This window comes from Poeciliopsis prolifica, unplaced genomic scaffold, assembly GCF_027474105.1.
Source record: "Poeciliopsis prolifica strain line A6 unplaced genomic scaffold, Auburn_PproV2 SCAFFOLD005, whole genome shotgun sequence".
In the NCBI taxonomy this organism is placed as follows: Eukaryota; Metazoa; Chordata; class Actinopteri; order Cyprinodontiformes; family Poeciliidae; genus Poeciliopsis; species Poeciliopsis prolifica.
Genome location: NW_026562380.1, coordinates 14,428,655 through 14,450,719, shown reverse-complemented (window position 1 = coordinate 14,450,719; position 22,065 = coordinate 14,428,655). Strand labels below are relative to the sequence as shown.

The 22,065-nt window shown below is 37.0% G+C and overlaps 1 protein-coding gene across 1 annotated transcript in view; it reads left to right on the top strand.

Moving 5' to 3' along the window:
• Positions 1-22,065, top strand: part of grid1a (glutamate receptor, ionotropic, delta 1a) — a 220,122-nt gene that overhangs the window by 185,214 nt on the left and 12,843 nt on the right. Inside the window, exons 6-12 of the mRNA XM_055029739.1 lie at positions 1,479-1,652; positions 4,430-4,591; positions 6,147-6,266; positions 14,535-14,636; positions 15,740-15,937; positions 16,379-16,706; positions 20,052-20,190. Of these exons, the coding sequence (XP_054885714.1) occupies positions 1,479-1,652; positions 4,430-4,591; positions 6,147-6,266; positions 14,535-14,636; positions 15,740-15,937; positions 16,379-16,706; positions 20,052-20,190 (1,223 nt within the window). The remainder of the gene's footprint in view (positions 1-1,478; positions 1,653-4,429; positions 4,592-6,146; positions 6,267-14,534; positions 14,637-15,739; positions 15,938-16,378; positions 16,707-20,051; positions 20,191-22,065) is intronic.

Here is a 22,065-nt window from a genome sequence, read left to right as displayed (position 1 = left end):
GGTGGCACTATCAGTTATTAACTTGGACATAGGGTTCAGCTCGGTGAGCCAAGCGACATAATTTGTCTGATTAATGTGTCGCAGCAACTCATGAATATTCATGCTTTCCACCTGACTGGTCTCGAAGAGTCAGAAAGAGGCAGAGGAAAAAAAATAGATGAGCAAAATAAATAAATAAATAAATAAAACACCCGAGGAGCCTTTACCTCAGACTGTGGAATGATGACAATGATGAAAGAAATGAAGAAAAACTTTTTTTCACATTTCAATCAGAACGAGGCACACATTAAAGGCAAACAAAAAACGCAGTTAGATGGAACGATGTAGGAAACAGATTCGACTACTTCTCAAATCTGGTTAAAAAATGCTAATGTGCAAAAAAATCGTCTCACACAATGTTGAAGTGCCAGAATCTGTGATGTAAAAAATAAAAGACAAACTTGTATCTTTCATGTAAAATTTCACTGTACAATTTCAGCTGAAAATATACTGAAAAGGAACAACAACCTAATTACAAATCTATTTGCTCCAACAACATCCCACTAGGTTAAAGGATATTTTGATTCTATTTTAGTATTCATCTTCATTAGGAGTCTATCAGCATCTCACATCATGACTTGTTAGTGATATTTTCCTATTCTATTGTCTAAATATTGTGAGCTTCTTCTCACGTGATCACAGAGGGCAAGAGAAAACACACTAAACAGTCTCAATACACCAGCAGTAAAAACAGAAGGATCAGTGAAAAGGAGATGAAAACAACTGACTATGAACAAGGATGGAGGGGATGTTTTTTCTTTTTTTTTCCAGGTATGTGTGGTCAGGAATATATCAGCCTTTAGCTACTTGAGTTTCGACCCGCCAGTAACCTCACAGCTTTGTCAGGTAGCATATGAACCCAGTGTTTCTCATGAGACTCGCTGTCTGCCTCAGCATTGACCACTATCCTGCTCTGGAGAATAACAGGCAGCAGCAACAGGCTGTGTCTCATGAATATGGATCCGATCCTCAATACAACCCCAGTTCTTGCAAAAAAAAAAAAAAAAAAAGATAGAGGAAACCACAAGTGAGCTTTTTTTATTTATTTATTTTTTTGTTAAAGTCATATATATTATCAGCTTTAACTTGCCGATATGATTAATCTGGATTCTTTAGTTTAAATAAAGATGTTACTAGATATTATTTGCTCAATCAATTTGTGTGTACAGAAAATATAATATCAAGTTGATATTTCAACCAGTTGCACTATTTTTTCCTGCTCACTCATGCACTCATCATTCTTGAACGGCGTTTAAAATTCTAGCTGCTGAAGAGGACAGCACCGCCAACATCCTTCGAGACTGTCTATTCCCCATTCAGATTTCTTCATGACCGCTCACTATGCAACAATCCCAGGCTGACATTTTCAGGCTGAGCGTCGTTACTATCTCAACCGAAATCACATGAAAATAAAACGTCTCTGTTATGTTCATCCTCAGGAAGTGAGCGATGCAGATATAATGGAGTTGATTCACAGCTCGCTGGGGCGGATGACAATCATTCGTCAGGTTTTCCCACTGTGGAGGGATACCAACGTTCGATGCATGAGGAACAATCATCGCATTTCGTCCCTGCTGTGTGATCCACAGGAAGGCTACCTGCAGTCACTGGAGGTAAATAAAACTAATAAAATTCTGTGCATCATTTAAAAACTGAAAGTTGAGTAAATATTTTAGGACAACCACTGCCAACACATAACATGTAACCAAGTTCAAGGTTTGAAATCTAAACCTGGTGAGCTTTACTCTATGGTTTGCCAGCTCTAGCACTATGCCAGATGCGACACTCGATTTAAAGTGGGATTCAGAGTAAGGGAGTGGTGTGTGCAAATGCACAACAGAATTAGTCATTTCAAATCTTTGTATGCTTTAAGTTTCATCTCAAATATATGTATTCTAGATATTTATCATATAGAAATCTCAGTAAATAAAGTTAAGTTGGTGTTTATAGCTTCAGAAAAAATAAGTTAAAATGATGAAGCACTATGAGTGGTCTCACAAGGCATTGTTGCTCACAGGCTTTATTTGGTCTAATGTATGTAAAATCTAAATAAATAAGTATGTATAAACAATAATAAAAAATAAAAAAAAAATCAATAATATTTGCTATAGATTTAAAGGTGTGAGGCCAGTCAAGCAAAAGTTAGGAATTTCTGTCCAGTCTTTATTTGTTCTTCTGAATACGTCACTATGGACTCGTGTTCCTTTCAGAACTGAGCCCCATGTTATGCACTAGCAAACACAACAACTATAATGATACATCTACAATAAAACATACTGTTGTCTAATGTTTTAATGGAAACTAAAAATTTCCACTGCGTGCAAATGATATTCGTCTTTGGGCTAAATTTGATATCAGACAAAAATTAATTTTTGTAGTTTAGGTTCAGTTAAAGGATTCACATTACACAGTTATTTTATAATTTATTAATTGTAATTTTGATTTAAATTATTAGTTGTGTCTTTTGTTTAATAATTAATAAACTTATTCACATCCAAAGCTCCTGAAGACTCCCATAGCTAATATATATATATAATATATATATATATATATATATATATATATTAGTCTTTGATTTCTGTTTAGAATATATTATAGACATTCAGCCACAGTGCAGCTGCTGAACGTCAGGAGATTGCAAATGTGAATTCATTATGTATGCAACTGAATGTATGTTAAACTCCCTTGGCAAGACAATTATGAGAGACATAGATGCCTATGAATACAAATTACTGCAGCAGTGTTTCTTGGGAATTGCCAGCATAACTAAGTAAATTGTTATCTTATGCTATGGAAGCTTGTTTTAATTAATGTCCCACTGTAATTCATGTCAAAATCACCACAAAATCAATTTATCAGAAAGATGCCACAAACCGATATGTGGTATTAAATGTTTCTCCAGTGTAGGTGAAACCATGTTAATTTATCCACTGACAATGAATATTACTGAAAAACTGTATTATTTCTCTGACAGTCATTCACTTTCCTGAGTTTTCTGTTTCTTGACTCACTGCCATTTAATACACCAAAAAGTCTCTTTCTCCAAACAGTTCTGTTGCAAAACCGTAAAAGGAAATCTTCTCTGCAGTCTGTTTATAAATCACAAACCATACACCTGTGCCAGCCACGTCCAGCACAGGTGTATGGTTGTTGCATATATGAAAGACGTCATTACTGACCTGGAGGAGCGGAGTCTTAATCATTAGTACCAACATAGAAACATCGCTTCTTCGTTTTAAGCACAATTTCCAGATCAGCCCACTTGGAAATTACACAGAGGTGGTAAGTGTTCAAGATCAGGCTTGAATTATTTTCTAAAGGGGGTTGAAATCACTGGGTTTTCCTCCTATAAGAATTTTGTTTGACTCAGTCGATCATGATTGGAATAGCTGTTTCCCTATGGCTCTACTGAAATGCTAATTGTACAGTTAATCATCACAACATACAGATGGCCAAACCATGTGGTGTGTGCACCCAATGTCTTCAATAATTCACATAAATGAGGTTAAATTTATCCGGTAATGGCAGTAAAATTATTAATCTGAATAGTTTAACGGTTAAAAGATGGCATTTAAAAACTCCATTCGAAGCTAAATAGCTTTTATGTGACCTGAGACATACTGAACTGAGTTTCACCTGGATTCAGCTCCTGACTCACTGACCTGGAGGCAAGTGAAGCCGATTTGGAGAATTTCCTACCAACGAGAGGCTTGAAGTGGGAACTCTAAAAATGTCACGAACTGAATGCCAGGGGTAGCTGCCAATATTGTTCCCAGTGATAGTTTTCTGGGGGAAGTTTACTTTGAATTGACCTAGAAAACCTTCAGTGTTAAATCAATTGTCACACCCTGGCTGAATCTGGGAAGGATCCACTGCTGTGTCCATGAAGCGGAAATAGTTGAATGATTGGCAATACTAAAGTCCAATACGAGGAGTAAATTTAACCATCTCGCTCCAAAATACCATTAAATTTTTCCTACTTTATCATAAAAAACCTCTTACTGTGCAGGAAGAGTATCACCTTCCAAGGCAGAATAGCAATTAAATCTCACTAACTCACCCAAGAGTTATCCTTAAAAAAAAATTAGTAGACAGACACGAATGAGGAGACGAGCTGAGTTTTGTGAAGAAGAGAACAAAAATTTTACCTAAACTTTCAAGAAAGGAGAAATGTGTCATGCACACCTGGAAAAAAACGTCAATTCAACCTTGCAATCTGCTGCCATTCTAAAGAACAGAAACTTTCTCTTACTCTACGCAACAGAGGAGCGTGAACTTCAGAAGGTTGTCTTCTAGGACCCCAAAAAATTACAATATTGTTTCTTTGTTGAATCGTATCTGTGCTACAGAGTTATTTTCCTTAAAGTGAATGTTTTATATTCCCCAACAGGTGTCCAATCTCTACCTATATGATAGTGTTTTGATGCTGGCAAACGCCTTCTATAGGAAACTGGAGGATAGGAAGTGGCACAGTATGGCCAGTCTAAACTGCATGAGGAAGTCCACAAAACCATGGAATGGAGGCTGGTCTATGCTGGACACCATTCAAAAGGTAAGAGACATTTGTTTTTTCTTAAATCAAACTTTTTTTGGTAACAAACAGTGTTTCTTTGTAATTTTATCAAAGACTATATATAGTAAAGCCTTTGATGCTATATGACCCTTTGACTTTAATTGAACGTTATAAAGATTTTATTTTCTGACGTTTTTGAGATTTATGTCATGCAGTGATTAATCAAAAATATCAAAGTGTCAAAAGCATTCCTTAATTGTTTCTTAAGTTTTTTATGCATACTCAGGCATCTGGTCGTCAACTCTGCATCCCCAGAACCAAAAACGGAGAAGCATCATTCACTTTTTACGCTCCTCTAATCGATAACAAATTTATAGGAAACCGCAAAATATTGGGAAAAAACAAGGATATAAACCTACTTACTTAGTGTTGACATAGATTAATAATGCTTGGAACATTAATTCTAGTCTTCATTCAATATTTGATGATTACTCTTGAGCAGTTTGAACAAATGTATTTGAATAAATGTAATGTTTGTTCAGTTTGTTGTTCCTAATATAATTGGTTAGCCTGTTGCGTGTTCAACATGCAAAGTATTTTAAACTGACTTGTTACTGAAATGTGATGTGCAAAAAAAGCTGACTTATAAAACAATATTGCAGATATAAATTGTTCATTAAAAGCTATACATATCTGATTAAAAATATAGGATTATCTAATCATATATTGAATAATCTTATATCTACTGTATATTTTGTAAATACAGTAGAAAATATGTATTTATACAATCAAGGTATTTCAACAGCTGAAGGACAAATATATATATATATATATATATATATATATATATATATATATATATATATATATATATATATATATATATATATATATATATATATATAATATTTTCTTTAAAAGTCCAGAGGATTATTAAATGTGAACTCTATCCCTAGGTTCAGGATGGATTTATGGCAGTTTCCGGGCTTTGATCTTGTTATAGTTATGTGGCCTTTTCAGTTCTTTCAATGAGAAAAAGCCCCCAATATTGAAAAGGTCTTTGATCTCATCCACCTCAATCTAATAATGTGTTTTTATTATTGTTGCACAGAGTGGTGGTGGTTTAATTTTAGCTGTCACAAGAGATGGCTCAATGAGACAGGGAACATAGTGTTACTTTGTCACCACATGCGATCTTAAAATGATGTTTGTTTTTCTGTGACACATTTACTATATTCAAAAACTTCAAAGGGCATCTCTTGCCCTACTGAAAAATCCAAGAAAGCAAAATTCAGTAAGACTTTTTACAGGTTGTGAATAAGACAATTTTCAAAATATCTCGTTAACATAACTTGACATTAACCAAGTTAAAGTCAAGTTATTTGTTTATCAAAGTATTACTGATTAAACTTTAGCTTTAATAGCATAAATATATGTAGCAAAAAGCTACATCATTTTAAAGTTTAATCAGTAATACTTATATAAAATTTTCTTGATATTATACACAACAAATTCAGTTATGTTTACCTATGCAACAGCTTTATTATTATTATTATTATTATTATTATTATTATTGTTGTTGTTGTTGCAACAGGGACGGATCAGCGGCCTGACTGGATTGATGGACTTTCGTGCTGAAGGCTCCAATTCCCACGTACAGTTTGAGATTCTTGGGACTAGCTACAGTGAGACTTTTGTGAAAGACGTGAAACGGGTCAGTCTGTTTTCTCTCCTATATAGTTTGCAGCATATTTTCCTTTTGACAAGCTTTGAATGTCAGAAATAACTTTCATGCAATTTGTTTCAAAGAAAAGCCTCAGCTTTTAGTTCAATAAAGAAGTGTCTGTGCCATGTCTCGGTTGCATAGCCTGAGCAATGCGCTGAAGACAGGTCAATTAGAACTTCCTTATGAAAGTCCATTCAGGAGGCTTTTAGTGGCTAGAATCAATTTTGTGCTGACTTACATAGCTGCCCAAGGTGCTGAGAGAACTTCTGATGAAAATGGCCTGTATGTCTCAATACAACTACCCAACTAGCCATTTCTTATAAACCCATTGTTCATACAAATATATTTTTGATTGGGCACATATTCATTAGACCAACTATCCTGTAGGTTACATTTTTTCTATTCAAACTTTTTTTTTAACTCATTTTGGTGGACATAAGAGATCTTTAGAAATTTGGTCTAGCAGTGGAAAAATACAAGGATTGCATATATATGTGATTTTTTTTTTTTTTCTTCTGAGAATGAGTCATAACATTCACACACAGAATAGCTGTGTCTGGATCATCTAGTGCTTATTGTGCTTAATATTAATGTGATAAGTGTCAGAAACCCTGTTTTGGACCTCTTGAGCTTCACAAAGTTGCTAGAATATGAGATTTACCACACAACGTTAAGTCAAAAGTAAAAAAACAAAAAAATATGAAGCACACAACTTGCAAACTTCCTCATTTAAAATCTCAAGTCCCTGAAGCTACATTCCCTAGTTTAAATACAAACTAGCTATAGGCTATTTGTGACTTGTTACAGTGAAATATGAGTGCCGTGTGTCTAAACAGAGATTGAGAGCGTTATTTGTGCACTCTGTTATCTGTCGCGTTTTGTCCTGATTCAGTCAGGGCCTTCCCCCAGAAAGAAGAAGAATCAGGTTTCTTGGCAACCTATGTAGAGCAGGACTGACCAGAAGCATTAATGAAGATTTAATCACCACTCAGCCTGACTAAAGTCATTCAAACCAATTCATCATAACATGGCCATTATCATTAGCAAGAAGGAAGATACACACTTACATTAAAAAATGAAGACGCATCAATGTTAGTCATCCAAAGAGCACAATACAAACAGAAGAGGCCCACTTATAAATGTACCATTAATACACATGGGAAGTCCAAACAGGAGCAGCAGGAAACATGCCAACAATTGGGTGCATGTCTCTGGAGATCGTTAGCAGCAGGTATAATGGAAATGTATGCGCTATCAGTGCTGTTGTTCATTAGCAGGTATGTTTGTGTACCTGCACTACAGGGCAGAAGCCGTATACTGCTAGAAAACAGACATAGATATAAGAAGTCACTGCACATATACACCATACTGTTTACTCCAAAACAATAACTGAAAAGGAAATAGAACTGCAGAATATTCTTAGCAGGTTGAATCAAAGTTCTTGTTTATTTGAAACTGCGATTCCACAGTGTGCTGCCCCTGCCAAGCCCTCGCTGCATTTATCATTCCGTCCCCCTCTTAGTTTTACGTTTTCTAACGTCCAGACCTCCCCCTCTTTCACCTCTCCTCTGTGGTTGCTTCCTCTAGTCTCTCTTAACCTTTTTACTCTCATTTTTCAGCCCTGCTTTCCTCCCTCTCCATCATCATTTATCTGCATTCAGTCCATTTTCTTCCTAGCCTGATGGCTCTTAGATGAGGCGTCTTTCTGGTTAGAAACTGTAATGAAGACTGAAATACTATTTCCAGAATGGCTACTGTGAGATTTCTGCACCCTCCACTGCTGATGCAGAGTGATCGATACCGTTGTTGTTTTGGTTTCCCAGTTTGGTCTTATTGATGTGTCAGCTCGTCTCTAAGCAGATATTCCTAATGACTTCCAGCTTACATTGAGCTCCCATGGAGAACAGTCGGCTTATTTGAATGTAATTGCTCCTACAAGGATCTGGCATGCATGGTGCTGTAGATCATTTCTCAAATGTTTCTTCAACGGGACTGTTGTTAATCAAAATCATATTTTTAACACTGAAAATAGAAATTATTACATTCTCATTCTATATCTCATACTCTGATGTTTTTGAATGAAATCTAGACGCATCAACATTTAAATCTTTGCACTGAAATACAAAATCGAATCCAAGAGTCACTGTCACTGTGGTCTCTTTCTGTCTCTGTCTTTCTCTGTGATTTTTGGGGATCTTGGATAAGCTGAAGTCAATAAAATGTCTGGTAAACACCATTACCCAATGAATCCTTTCCAACCTGACATTATAGTTTCTTCTGTAGAGGCATTACGTCAAATCTGAAGGAGCCTTTGAAAATACATTGGTGCTGCATACTAGACTGATGAAGAGGATGCTCAGCATTGTCGCGACTTTCTTAATTTTCTGAGGAATCCTTCTCTGAACAATAATCTCCACAGGCAGTTTCTAGAACATAACCAGCTTTCATTAAAGCCTGGTTATGTTCCTCCTCTAGAAATACAATCTCTTCTGTCTCGTTTTATAAATAGTTTTGCTGTTGCACCTTCACTTCAGTCTGTCAAAAAAATAAAAATTCTTATTTTTGTTTTGAGGATTTTGAAGGACTTATCCATGCCTTCCTTACAACTTGACTGCATTTCATTATATAGAGGCTTGGATAAATCACAGATGCAGCGACTTCAAGTGATCCAGAATGCAGCAGCTCGGCTTCTTACAGGAGCCAGGAAGCATAACCATATAAGGCCCATACTGGCCTCTTTACGTTGCCTGCCCGTCTCTTATCGAATAGTTTTAAAGATTTTTTAAAGAATTTATAAAGTTTAAATGAGTTAGCTCCCCTTTATCTTTTAAAATTTCATTCTGTGTCCAGAACTCTACAATCAAATAATCAGCTGTTTCTGAAAGTTCTTCGGAGTCGACTTAAGAGAGAAGAAAATTTAACTTTTTCTGTTGTTCCTCCTATTCTATGGAACAATCTACTTTTCCAGATTAGATCTGCCCACACCCAGGTGTGCCGTGGTGGCATAGAGGTTAAGCACAACCCACATATAGAGACCCTAGTCCTTGACATGGCTGCTGCAGGTTCGATTCCCAGCCTGGCAACCTCTTTCCTGTCAATTCACTGTTAAATGTCAAATTTGTCTACCACAATAGAAAAAGAGCTTGACCCTGCCATGTGTCTCCTGAAATCCCCCATCATCTCTATTGTTTCGTTCACACACAAGACGACAACTCCAACATCATGACACAGAGTAGATCACCAGCTCTCAGTTCTCAATGTCTTGTCCATCTTTGATACACGCAACAACTGCGGTCATCTGAGTATTTCTGCAGGTGACAGGACTCTCAGTTGTTCTGGAAGTGGGAGACAAACAGAGTGAAAAGGAATGGTGAGAGTATAGTCCCCTGCGGTGCTACTGTGCTGCTGACTGCCTGGCTAGTCTTTACACTAATAAACTGTGTTGTCAGGTCATCAGAGACACAAGTGATTGTTGAGGCCTCCAAAGCGCAGTTGAATTTTAACTCAGTTGTCATAATAAGTCAATAACTCAACAACCCAGCTGATCTAGCAACATCCATTTTCCCAAAATAAACATTTAGACATTCTGCACTGACAAGAGCCAACTAACATTTAATTCACTGAAGATGAATCAAGTTTAGGAACCCATGTTTATTAGTCACAAGTTTCGATCAGAATTTGCTTATTGGCCATCATCACACTTCAAGACGCAACTGCTGATGTTGATGATAATGGATGCAGGGTTTCCCATTAGCTTTAATGTGCAACACCACATGCAGCATGTAAATGACGCAGTTGTTTAAAGCTGCCACATTCGTGCCACTGCTCAAAATAATTCCTCACTGACTCATCAAGCACAAATGACATTAAATATTCTCTAAAGGGCACTTCTCTCTTGCCAACAATAGATCTGCAGGGGGTTGATGGGAGTGTTGATCCAACAATTAATTAGCAAAGTGCCGAGAAGCATGGCTTTTATAAACGCATTTTCTGGCTCCGTAGTGTTTTTAAAAGGTCCCTTGGCTGCGTTGAATCTCTCCCATAGGTACACAAAAACTAAAAACAAGTAAGAGCTTTTTTTATTCAGTGGCTCATTTTCATTTTATTAAAAGTTTTGGTACAATTTCAATTTCTTCCTACATACATAATAAATAAAAAAATACTGACCTGCAAAGTGAAACATACATTTTTTTCAAAATTAGTCTGTTTTAATAATGCCCAACGTCTCCTTCGACTGAAATCCCTCTGTCAATTATGGAGAATAATCTCAATTTAAAAAATTACTGTGAGCTCCTTAAAACACATCTTGTGACTGAACAATATTGGAGTGATAGAGTCATATTGCAATGGATAATCACAATATTAGCAATAGTATTTTCAGATGGCAACTCACTCAAATCTCTGAAAAAATGTGTGAATGTCTGCAGTTCACCTTTACAGTTAAATCTCCCATAACTCTAAACTGTCTGTGTTTGTTAAAAAAAGGAATTAAAATGACACTGGATAAACTAATATTTTCAGGCCACAATCCACTGGAGAAAAAAAAGCTCATTTACTATAAAAAGGTAAAAAGATTAAGCCTGGGGAAATACAGGCCAATATATTCTCTTTCATGTTCCCGTCGTCAAAATAATAAGAAAAAAAAATGTTCCTGTAACTTTTTATTTTAAATGTACATCATTTGATGTACCTGCTCTTTGTTGTTTCCTCTTCACTGGGTAAATGTCCTATGGATGTGACATACTGAAAGCAGAAATAGGAGTTTGCACATTCAATAATTTGCATATATGCAATTCAGTCAGCATTCTTAATGCAGAAACAATAAAAAAAAAAAAAAAAACATTGATGTTTTCAGTCAATTTATTTAGGTTTCAGTTCAAACCTGATGAATTTAGATACCACCAGTAATTTTTGGTCTAAAACACATGCAGTTAAGTGCTTAAAGCTGCTATTGGTCATGATCTTGTGTAAACTAATGCGAACAAATTGCCCAGCCAGTCATGCAAGCAATTATAACTACTGGTTATATTTTCAGTTATACTCATAATATTGATTATTTCATGATGAAAATCAGATGGATTTTTTTTTATGCCTAAACTCTCATTTTCTGCTGCTATGGACAATTTAAAGAGAAATGTATGCTTATGTCCACACACTTCTGTATGTCATCTTTGGTCCTGGCGTTGTTTTCCTAATAAAACCTGTGAGGCTTTTACAAAACAGCTGGATTCATACTCTATATTGAACATACTGTACTGCACACCATTTGGTGCCCACATGTACATCAGACACTTTCCAGATTTTTATTTTATTTTCCTTCAAGTTCACACTAATTCATCACTTTATGTTTCTAATTTCACCTCAAATTTCAAATATAGCTAAAGCCTAAAAGATTTGATTGGAGAATTTTGCAAACCACTGTACTTCATTTCTCAAATTAGGCAGACGTCCAGTTCCTCTTTGAAGTAGAATTTTCCTCAGAACATGTTCACAGTATTAGCCTAATAAACACTAATGGCCATACATTTCCTGTGTAATTGCAGGTGATGTGACTTTGCTATATTTATTGTTCGTGACCTTCCTAGTGGCGCACTGGTGAGCAAAGCTCTGTGAAGTAGAAGTGTTCCTCTTTAGTGTTCTTCAGTTTACAGAGCAAGGATTGCTCAGTGTTTTTCATAGAGGACAAAACTGCTCATGGAGAAAATAGCCCCCTGTGAGGGAGCCAGTGCACGCTGACATTTTGCCTCAGTGCACACTTTGAAACACAAACACACAGCACAGTCATATAGACAGATGGGCAGAATTATTATGAGCACCTGTAGACAAAAAACAAAAACAGATCTGAAATCTGAAGCACGGAAAAGTTCCCGAGCACCAGGAGAAAAATTCCATTACCAAAAAATTCAGGAACAGGACAAAACATGAACCTCGTAACACTTCATTGATTGAGACATCGCTTATGTCTAAGTGACCTTGTCACAGGTCATTGTCAGATGTCATGTTTGTTCGGTCGTTGCTTAAGTAGTGTACAGTTTGCCACCTTTCAAAGAACCAACAGCTTCCGGGTGGATGTCAGATTTTTATTGGCACATCAGTAAATATCAACACAGATGAATAAGCTGACATTACATTGCCCACCAGCAGATGTGTGCCAACAACTCACAAGTGACTCATGATCAGCTTTCACATCAACATTCCTCTGACATCCTTGCAGCGAAATGCTTCTTGCGCTGCATATGCACTAATCTTCACATGACTGACATCATTACTGTGCTTAGAAGAAACATTTACTGAGTGACACTTTGTAGGGGGACATATACGGCACACATTAGCTAGTGTACCGTTAAGAAAGAGTCACTTCATTAATGAGATTGCAGTGAAGCTATACATAGCAATGAGATGCGCTAAGTTCTGCAGAGCAGATTGGTTGTGACAAACAGACTGATAATGAAATTTTAGCTCCGTTTTTCGACAGGCTCCGATTGCCTGACATGCTTCTCTTTCACAGTTGAATACCTCTGTTGCTGCTTTGTGTATCAGAAGTAATGATTTCTTTCAAATACACAGCTTGTAATTTCAAGTCTGTTTGTTCGGATCTTGCTGGTGACACAGATATACTTGTTCCTGTGTACTTCCCTCAAAGTTGCTCAGAGATAAAACGAGCACAGAAAACCAATTTTAAAAAACACCAAGCTTTCATGTTCCAAGTGCTAATTGGCTAAAGGAACGAATTAGAAAGTTCTGCAAAATACAATTGATCATTCTAAGGGTTTTGCCATCTAAAAATAACGTTCAATATTCCCAATGCCTTGCAAACGTGTTTCTCTACAGCCACTTTAATGCAATGTGATGACAGATCAACACATAATGTTGAGGCAGAGGCTAAAACATACGTGATTTTCTTTAAGAAAATACAAACGTGGATTAGAAATGGCCCAGCCAAAGTCAGACCAAAATCCACTAAAAATTCACAAGAATGACATTTGCAAATGATCCCCTCAAGCCTAGCTTGAGCTATGTTGCAGTGATTGAGACACTTTATCACCAAAATAGCCAAAGGCACTAAAGCTTACAGAGAGCAATGTTTGAAGATTGTTTTATTATTATTGAATCACATGATCCACTTTTAATCAATGAAAATGAGTTTAGTCAAATTAAATTGGTCTTGTTCTTTGTAGTTAATAAATTCTGAACTCTAATTTTTCAGATCGGTGAAAATCCTTCAGGACTTAAAGTACAGGTGGTAGCCATACAGTCTGTTGATCCAGATTTTTACTAACACTGTATATTGACCTTGAAAATATGCAACTCTAGGAAGCACATTGACTTCATAGCATATATTCAGTTTGAAAAGCTGGAATCCACCTATTTACCTGGGAATTTAACTATTTAGCAAAGTGAAACTTTTAAAAACTTTTTTTTTTTAAATTTTCTATTTGTTCACTAATTTTCTGTCTCGCTATGGTGCAGGCCATTTCAGTGAGGGAAAAATGCTTCCTGAAGCCCAAAAGGACTGTGTTTTGACCTTGGGCCACGAGTCGTGTTCTGTCAGCTCAAATCAAAGGCCACTCCAAATGATGTGTCGAATCCTTGAGAATCCTTGTCCAGCCGGCAGCTCTGATTAAGAATTTAACAAACATCAGCCTCGAACACCGGAGACAAGGCTGCAGAAGCTGACCATGTGGAATGGGAAGTTTAAAAAGTAAAGGATTGTGTGGACCCAAGGCACTCAAAGGGATGTCTAAAGCTCAAACTAGATATGTGGTAGATTAATTTAGGGAGCATGAAGTCAACCTTAAGTGCTCTCATGTTTAAATAGTCTTGCACATTTGTGTAGTAAGATGTAAAGTATGGTGCAGACTCCTTTTTCAACCGAGGGTCCTGTTTCTTGTAAACCTGTTAATCACCCTCCACTGCTGGGAACCGGTTGATGTAAACAAACATGGACCACTTACTATCAATTAAAGGTGGTCGATAATGTGAGGATAATTACTGTGAGCAGAATTGTTTTAATTTTCTTTTGCAAATTGATTCTTGACTTACATGTGTGATGGATCGTTTTTTGTTTTTTTTCCTGCAGCTATTCTGCAAACAGCTCTTTGTGCAACGGCTGCCGTTTTTAATGTGCTTTGTAAATAAATAAATATAATTAACACAACATTTATCTGCATCTCTGTCCATTAGCGGAAACTTGCATTTCCATTTTTACACAGTTGACGTTGCTAACCTGTCTGATTCTTTGCTCTCGCCCCCTAGCTGGCGTCGTGGGACTCCACTCGTGGCCTGAACGGAAGCCTCAAGGAGAACCGGATAGAGAGTAGCATGCAGGGAGTGACGCTCAAGATTGTGACATTACTGGTAAGCTGTGAAAAGTCACTGAATCTATAAACACTTTGGCTCAAGTCAACAAATGGGGTAAAAATGCTGTTAGGAAGGTAGGCACCAACATGCTTGAGGTTGAATTTTACATCAGAGGCTTATAGCTTTTGAATCACATTCTGAAAACTGGTTTCAATCATACTTTAAGAGGACAGTTAAACAATAAAACTCACAGCAGCTCACACATCTTAAGGGTTCATTTAGAAAGTCATCAGTACTTTAGAGGAAGGTGCATTGAAATGTGTTGATGATGTCCCATTTCAAATAATAATAAGATCATTGTGTGCGAGCAAACCGAGCATCAGCTCCACACACAGATTTTTTTTTCAATGCTGCAAAGAGAAGTCTTCACTTGTCTTGGAAATTAATGCATCTGAAAACGATTAAAGCACAGCAGCATCTCTAAAAGTAAGAGCGCGTTTTTTTTCACCTCTGAGTTTCTGCCCTCGTCCTTTACCTCAATCATTTCTCCTCCCCTCCATTTTTCCTCTTTTCACAGATGATTTACCTCCACCATATTTATTCACATAAGTTCTGCTCAGCGTTCTCCTGGCAGTGTCACTTCATCAAGTCATTTGCTCCTGCCCACTTTAACACCTCTCCTCTTTTCATGTTGCCCACCCCCGCCCCGTCCTGCTCGGCTCTTTTCACTCCACCTATTTAATACTGCCATGACACTTCCACTCATAAAGGGGAGCCATGGGGGGGAGCCAATAAATTTGAAATTACAATTTTCCCGTTGATGGACCATAGCAGTTGCCATGGTGTCATTTGTTATGGATCAACAGTTGCTAAGGAAACAATTTTACGAGGATGAAGTTTAATGGAGAACATACAGAAGCTTTTCATGAAGGCATCTTATGATGACTGATCGTGTCCTGCTTGAAGCTCTATATCCAACCATTAGATTTGTGTGCATCGAGATAAATGACGTGTCTGATTGAGTAAAAGCATCCTCAGTTCTCAGAGTCTGAGCATGAAACTCGGCCTCATAATATGGTTCTCAATATTTCTATGCCCAGACCGTAACATCATCGGAAACCTGCTTTTTAAAGTATCGACAATTATTCTGTTAAAAACAGGAGGAACCTTTTGTGATGGTGGCAGAAAACATTCTGGGTCAACCCAAACGATATAAAGGCTTTTCCATCGATGTCCTGGACGGCCTTGCCAAGATCCTGGGCTTCAAGTACGATATTTACCAAGTCGGCGATGGGAAGTACGGTTCGGCTCTCCCTAATGGGTCCTGGAATGGCATGATTGGAGAACTCATTGGCAAGGTCTGTACTTTTTGATTGCGTAAAAAGAGCAATTCCTATGCTTGTCTTGAAATTATATTTCTAAAAGTTAGTTCATTGTGGAGTTTAGGAAGAAGAGTCTGTATATTAAACCATCACTTCACAAGCTACTTCCATCTGGCTGCAAAATTGCAGTTCAACCTAAATAGAAACTGATACAATGACCTGCACTAAATAGCCCAAAAATTAACAGTTATTTGGTTTCCTGTTTTTTTTTTTCTACAGAAGAGTATTCAGAAAAAAATATGAGTGAATAAACAAGCAATTGGAGTCTGAGTTATTTCAGAAACACAAACATACTAAATTAACTACTAAACATCCTAAATGTCAAGAAAAAGCAAACTAATGCTCTTCAAATGCATGAGTTTTGCAAAAAAAAATAAAACAAAAAAAAACAGCTGCTTTTTATTTCATTATGAACAGCGAGCTGACTTGGCCGTATCTGCCATCACCATCACACCGGAGCGTGAGAGTGTAGTGGACTTCAGCAAGCGCTACCTGGACTATTCCGTGGGGATCCTGATGCGCAAGTCTGAGGAAAAGATCAACATTTTCTCTCTGCTTGCCCCATTCGACCTGGCCGTGTGGGCATGCATCGCAGCGGCTATACCTGTAGTGGGCATCATGATCTTCCTGCTCCGACGTATCCAAGCAGTCAGATGTCACAGCAGCACAGGCCATCCACCACCTCCCACCTCTACCTCACTTCAGAGCGCCATCTGGATCGTCTATGGGGCCTTTGTGCAGCAAGGTCAGTTAAATAAAAGTACAAGTAAATTCCTCCATCTTGTTTGAAAATGTGCAAAACCCCCTGGGTACTATAGTACTTTTAATACATATTATGCTGTTAGAATCTCATCCCAACCTACACAAATTCCTACAGATAGATTAAATTCACAACCAAGTATAAAGAATAAATTGCTTTGAGATCAGATGTTTGAACTTTGGCCCCTAGGGATCTAAATAGCTTTATTTCTGTTTTACAAAATTCCATGTTTTATCGAGTAAACGTATTAATCCACAAATGTATCTTATTAAATGGTGAAAGTATAATTTTTTATAGATTCACTCCAAAATAATCTAAATTTATTTATTTTTTTTAGGTTTCACTTATCAATAGATATTTTTATAATTTAAATAAAAATAGCCTTTATTCCTTTCAGATCAAAGTCTATTCTTAAAGATTCACTGTTCTGCAGTGCATATAAATGCAACACTGAAACTTATCAACGCAGATGAACATGTGAAGAGTTTTTATTTTGATAACAAACGTCTTTGTTCCACTGCACATTTCTAAGCCAATCAAGAAAAAATTTACTTTTTTTTAATGCAGAAAAGCTGATCTTTGACTTTACAAACACAGAGTGCCTGGCGGCTGCTGTCATGACCACTAAGGTACAATAACTTACAATAAACAGGAAGACGTATGTGGATGTCACCATGCAATAAATGCTGATTCAGTAAATGAAAAATTTCAGGCACTATGCCCACCTTAGCATTTTTAAAGGTGCCTTTCGGAAGGAGGACACCCCATCTTTACGTCTGGTGCCGATCCAGATACGTCTGGTCGCAACAAATGACCAATTTTAAAGCTCAGACTGCATCTATCAAAGTCTGGCGTCGTGCCTATGAACCTTTTTTAACTCAACACCCACTATATTTTAAGAGAAGCCAAATTCATGCCTTTTTATCTACATTCTTTTTCACCTTTTCATTTCGGGCTCATGTTCCAGCGGTGCCATTTTTTGACTCGAGTGCTTTTTTTTTTTTTTTTTTTTTTTTTGAAGGAGCTAGGGGGTTGATGTAGGATGCATTGATATGGATCTGACTGCTGATGCTTAGTGTGCCACTGTTAGTAGTTGAAACTTGGCATCCAAATATTCTGAGAAGTCCATAATGATATGCTGGCACTTAGCTGGTTTATGTTGTGTGTTTACCGCCAGATACCTAGTGTTACAGCAGTTTTTTGTTTGTTTTTATTTTCCAAGCAGGAACTGTTCTTTTGTTCCATATGGGGGTCATTCAGAGGTAGAAGATAATCCAAAGCATCCCAGGGACCAAATAGATATAAAACCTTTTTCATTATTATTGTTCAATCAGTTTATTTCATAGATAAAAGCGTGTTCCACTGAGGAGCATGGTTAGAGCCAATTAAATCTGCACATGGCCAATTCACATTCAGTAACCTTAACAAAAAAAAAAAAAAACAACTCAGAGCCATGTCTCATAAAAATGATTGATGCTATGGTATGATACATCTGACGAGACCTTTCGTTTTTCTTTTTTTTTTTTTTTGCTTTAAGCTTTCCTGAGGGTCCAGCTGTGCCGATTGTGACACTTTCAGACAAATATGTTTTCATCACTTTTCATATTCTTGAAACTTTCAGATGACATTTTCCATGGCTTTTCATTTTAGGATCAGGATTCAAGATGACATTTTTCCTTATACATTTCTAAATCCGCTTTTTATGCCTTTGCAGACAGCAGGCGACTACCACCAAAACTCAACAGCAACATTACTGTCATAAAATTCTTTGTCTGTCATAAAATGAGAGAAACAAGGATTTGAAATTTTAAGACATTAAGAAACATGAGCAATACTAGAGTTCCTACATGACAGGCAGTTATAGTATTTACACATATGCGAATTGTATGTTAAATCCACAGGCAGATATATAATAAAAGTAATTTTTTATTAGTATTCTTTTCAGTAAATCAGTTGAACTGAAGTTATGTCTAATTACAAACAGCGATCAGTGTTCATGGTGCCAAATAATAATAAAAAAGCAAAACCCAAATGTGATTTTTCAGAAATTTCATTCATATGTAGGAGGACCAAAAAGTAAATATTTTCCTCCAAATACCGAGATGCTATCCCGTTGCTGCAGTGTGCAATCTTCACACTGCAGGTTGTCCTGGATGCCTTCCAAAAATAGGGTACTCTCGGCTACGAAGCTTATTGTTCAAGCTGAACAGCTCAAGCTGGATGTTAGTGGAAAGCTGAGTGGAAGGAGAAATGTGAACTGAAAAAAGTTCAATAGCAATGAGGACAGCTTCCAGGTTGAGGATAGGGAGGTTCACTCCATTCAAAAGTTTGGAAAAGACTCACAAGGCATGGACTGTCAATGCTTAATGAGCAACAACACAGAGACATGACCTGGACTACCACTGTTGCAGGCCTTTGGTCTAAAGTGAACTTAGTCATCTATTTTTAAAAATCAAGGTGGCAGATTCTGGAGAATTCACGTTGTTTGAGTTTGAATGAGCAGTTTCCACAGTCAGTGATGATTTAGGGGGCTATGTTATCTGTTTGTATTGGTCCACTATGTTTTATCAGCTCCAAAGTCAGCACAGGTATCCACCAGAAAATGCAGACATGTAAATTGTAAACATAGTTAACAGAAATAAACATTAGCAGTATCAATATGTCTGTAAACATTTGAGTTCCACTAATTGACTTAAATTGCTAAAACTTTTCAACAATATTTTTAATTTAAAGATATGTACAAATGTGACCACAAATGAGAGAACCATTTAAAAATCTAAGCACATTAGAGTCCAATACAACTGCAATAAAAAAAATGCAATAAAAAATCCACTACATATAAAATCTATATGCCCCTGCCACCATCACAACATATAAGCCGAAATAAATCAGACTTCAAGACCCCCGATAAAAATGAAGTACAGTTTGGGCTGCATTTAAGTTTGTTGTTCACCTCTATTTCACATCTGTTGTCTTGGTTCAGTGCTGACATTTACTCCAAATCAGATATTGGAGCCATTTCAGCCCAAGTGGAATGTTCTGTCAGTCAATAGAAAAGCAATCTTAGGATTAGTTGAAGATCATTGCTTTGAAATGGTTTATTACCATTGTTTCATGTTTCAAATAATAAACTTGATGTCTTTATTTCTGAGTTGTGAAAACTTTGAATTTTCATATTGATATTTATATCTAAGCCTTAATTTGGTCAAAAAAAGGCAATATCTGTCACCGCTGCTGGAGGGGATGTTTTATCACCCCGTTTACAATCTGTAAAAATGGGATATGCATTTCTGGGTGGGCTTGTAAACCACTTTCATCTCAACCCTGCAGGCAGCGACTCAATTCTGGGCTCAGTGGCTCTGCGTATCGTCATGGGCAGCTGGTGGCTTTTCACCCTCATCGTGTGTTCGTCCTACACAGCGAACCTGGCTGCCTACCTCACTGTATCACGCATGGACAATGCAGTCAGGTAAAACATCTTTTTTTTTTTTTTTTTTTCTCCCACAATATTTGAAAATATTTTGTTTCCAAACACTGGGGAATTTCATTCAAACTTGGCGATCATGTGAATTTGAATCTCTGCATATCTCTAGAGATGTGTTATCGACTGGGTACAGCTTGACTTTTCTTTCTTCTCAGCTCCAGTGCATTTTTTTTTCCTTCAGATTTCCAATACTTGAACTTGCGGTACACATGTAACAGCTTTGGTTAAAGATTTATCTACTGGGATCAGCTTCTTTTTCTATAAAGCGCCTTTAATTTTTGACCTCCTGCATAACAACCGAGCGTTTCTCAGTCTAAATGTTATCTGCCAGTGAATCCAATTTGGCCTGATGTCCTTCTTGCTCTCTAAAGAATGGGTAGAAAGACATTTGATTGCATCGGTTCTGTCTATTGTTGAACAAACAGCCACATGGAGATATGTCGGCAGACTGAGCGAATGCTGAGCAGCACATAGCTCACCTGTGACAACACATGAGAGCAGCTGTTTTTAAAATGGCATCTGTGGGAGACTTTTCCTGTGGTATGTTTCATGCATTTTAAAGGACACCACCCCACGGCAGTTGAAAATATTTGAGCAGGCAGACATACTGCAGCTGGACTTTGTTCGCTTATAAAAATGTATTAAGAACTAGCAACCTATGATTCACCTGTCATCTGGGGTGATTGTTGAAAAATTATATATAACTAAACACAATGAAACTGGAGAACTGAACAGGTTTCTTACATGTTTTTGGTGTGAATTTCCATAGAAATCACACCAAATTGGATTCACTGGCAGAAAACCATATTTTCCAAATTGTCAGTCCTTTCAGCTGTTTTAAGTAACGACTGAAAATTCAACAAGGAAGGAAGTCAGGCAACTGATGTGTTGCCCTGCAATGTATCTGATGTGTGTTACTCTTTGGGAAAACATTTACATTAAAGCTAATTATAGTTTCCCCAGGGAAAGCATTTCTATTGAAGATGATTATAGTGGTTATCTCCATGGGAAAAAGCACAGGGCTTCAGCACTTTATAGCTCACAAATTTTAGCTAACCAAGCAACTGAAATACACACCCTGGCCACTTTTTTTATATAAAATTTGCAATTACCAGTTGGGTTATTGTGATTCTTTCTGACATCTTTCCAAAAACACATGAAGCATTTTCCTGAAGCCTTTTTTTTTGCACATATGAGCATGACAGCATTACACAGTTTATAACACTTGCCGCCCGCTCTACCCCTGCACCACCGTGGCAGCCGGTTTTCCATTTCTAATACAAAAAACAAAGAAAATGTTCACAGTTTTGTCATAATGGTGTGTCTGATAAAAGTTTTATCAGTTGATTGATTAATGTAACTACAATTTGGAATAAGGCTGTAACATAAAATTTTGGAAAAAGTGAATTGGTGCGATTATTTTCTGGATGCACTCTGACTTATTTCAAAAGATCTAAAACGTAATGGTTGTGTTTTGGCTTTCGCCCCTTTCTTAGAGCTTCACTTTCAAAAACTTCAAAGATGTAAATAAAGGTCAGGCACTGTGTAATCGTTCTTTGAGGTTGGCAGCTGTTTTTTGGGAGAGGTTTGTGAAGTTTGAACCATAATCAACTAAGGGACAGATGGTACAGAAACTCTGCAAACACACTGATTCTTCCATTCTCATTCTTCTAGACAACACAGTACACAGATGCAGAGAGACAATTCCAGTGAGGATGTAGTGAGAAGAATATTTTTCAAAGTCAAGGATACAGTCCAAGATGATGCAGCAAATCAGATAAAATTAACACATTTTAGGAACAAGGTACAAGAAATTGGGTAAGAAGTGCTGGTACCTTTGGCTTAGAAAAACAAAAACTG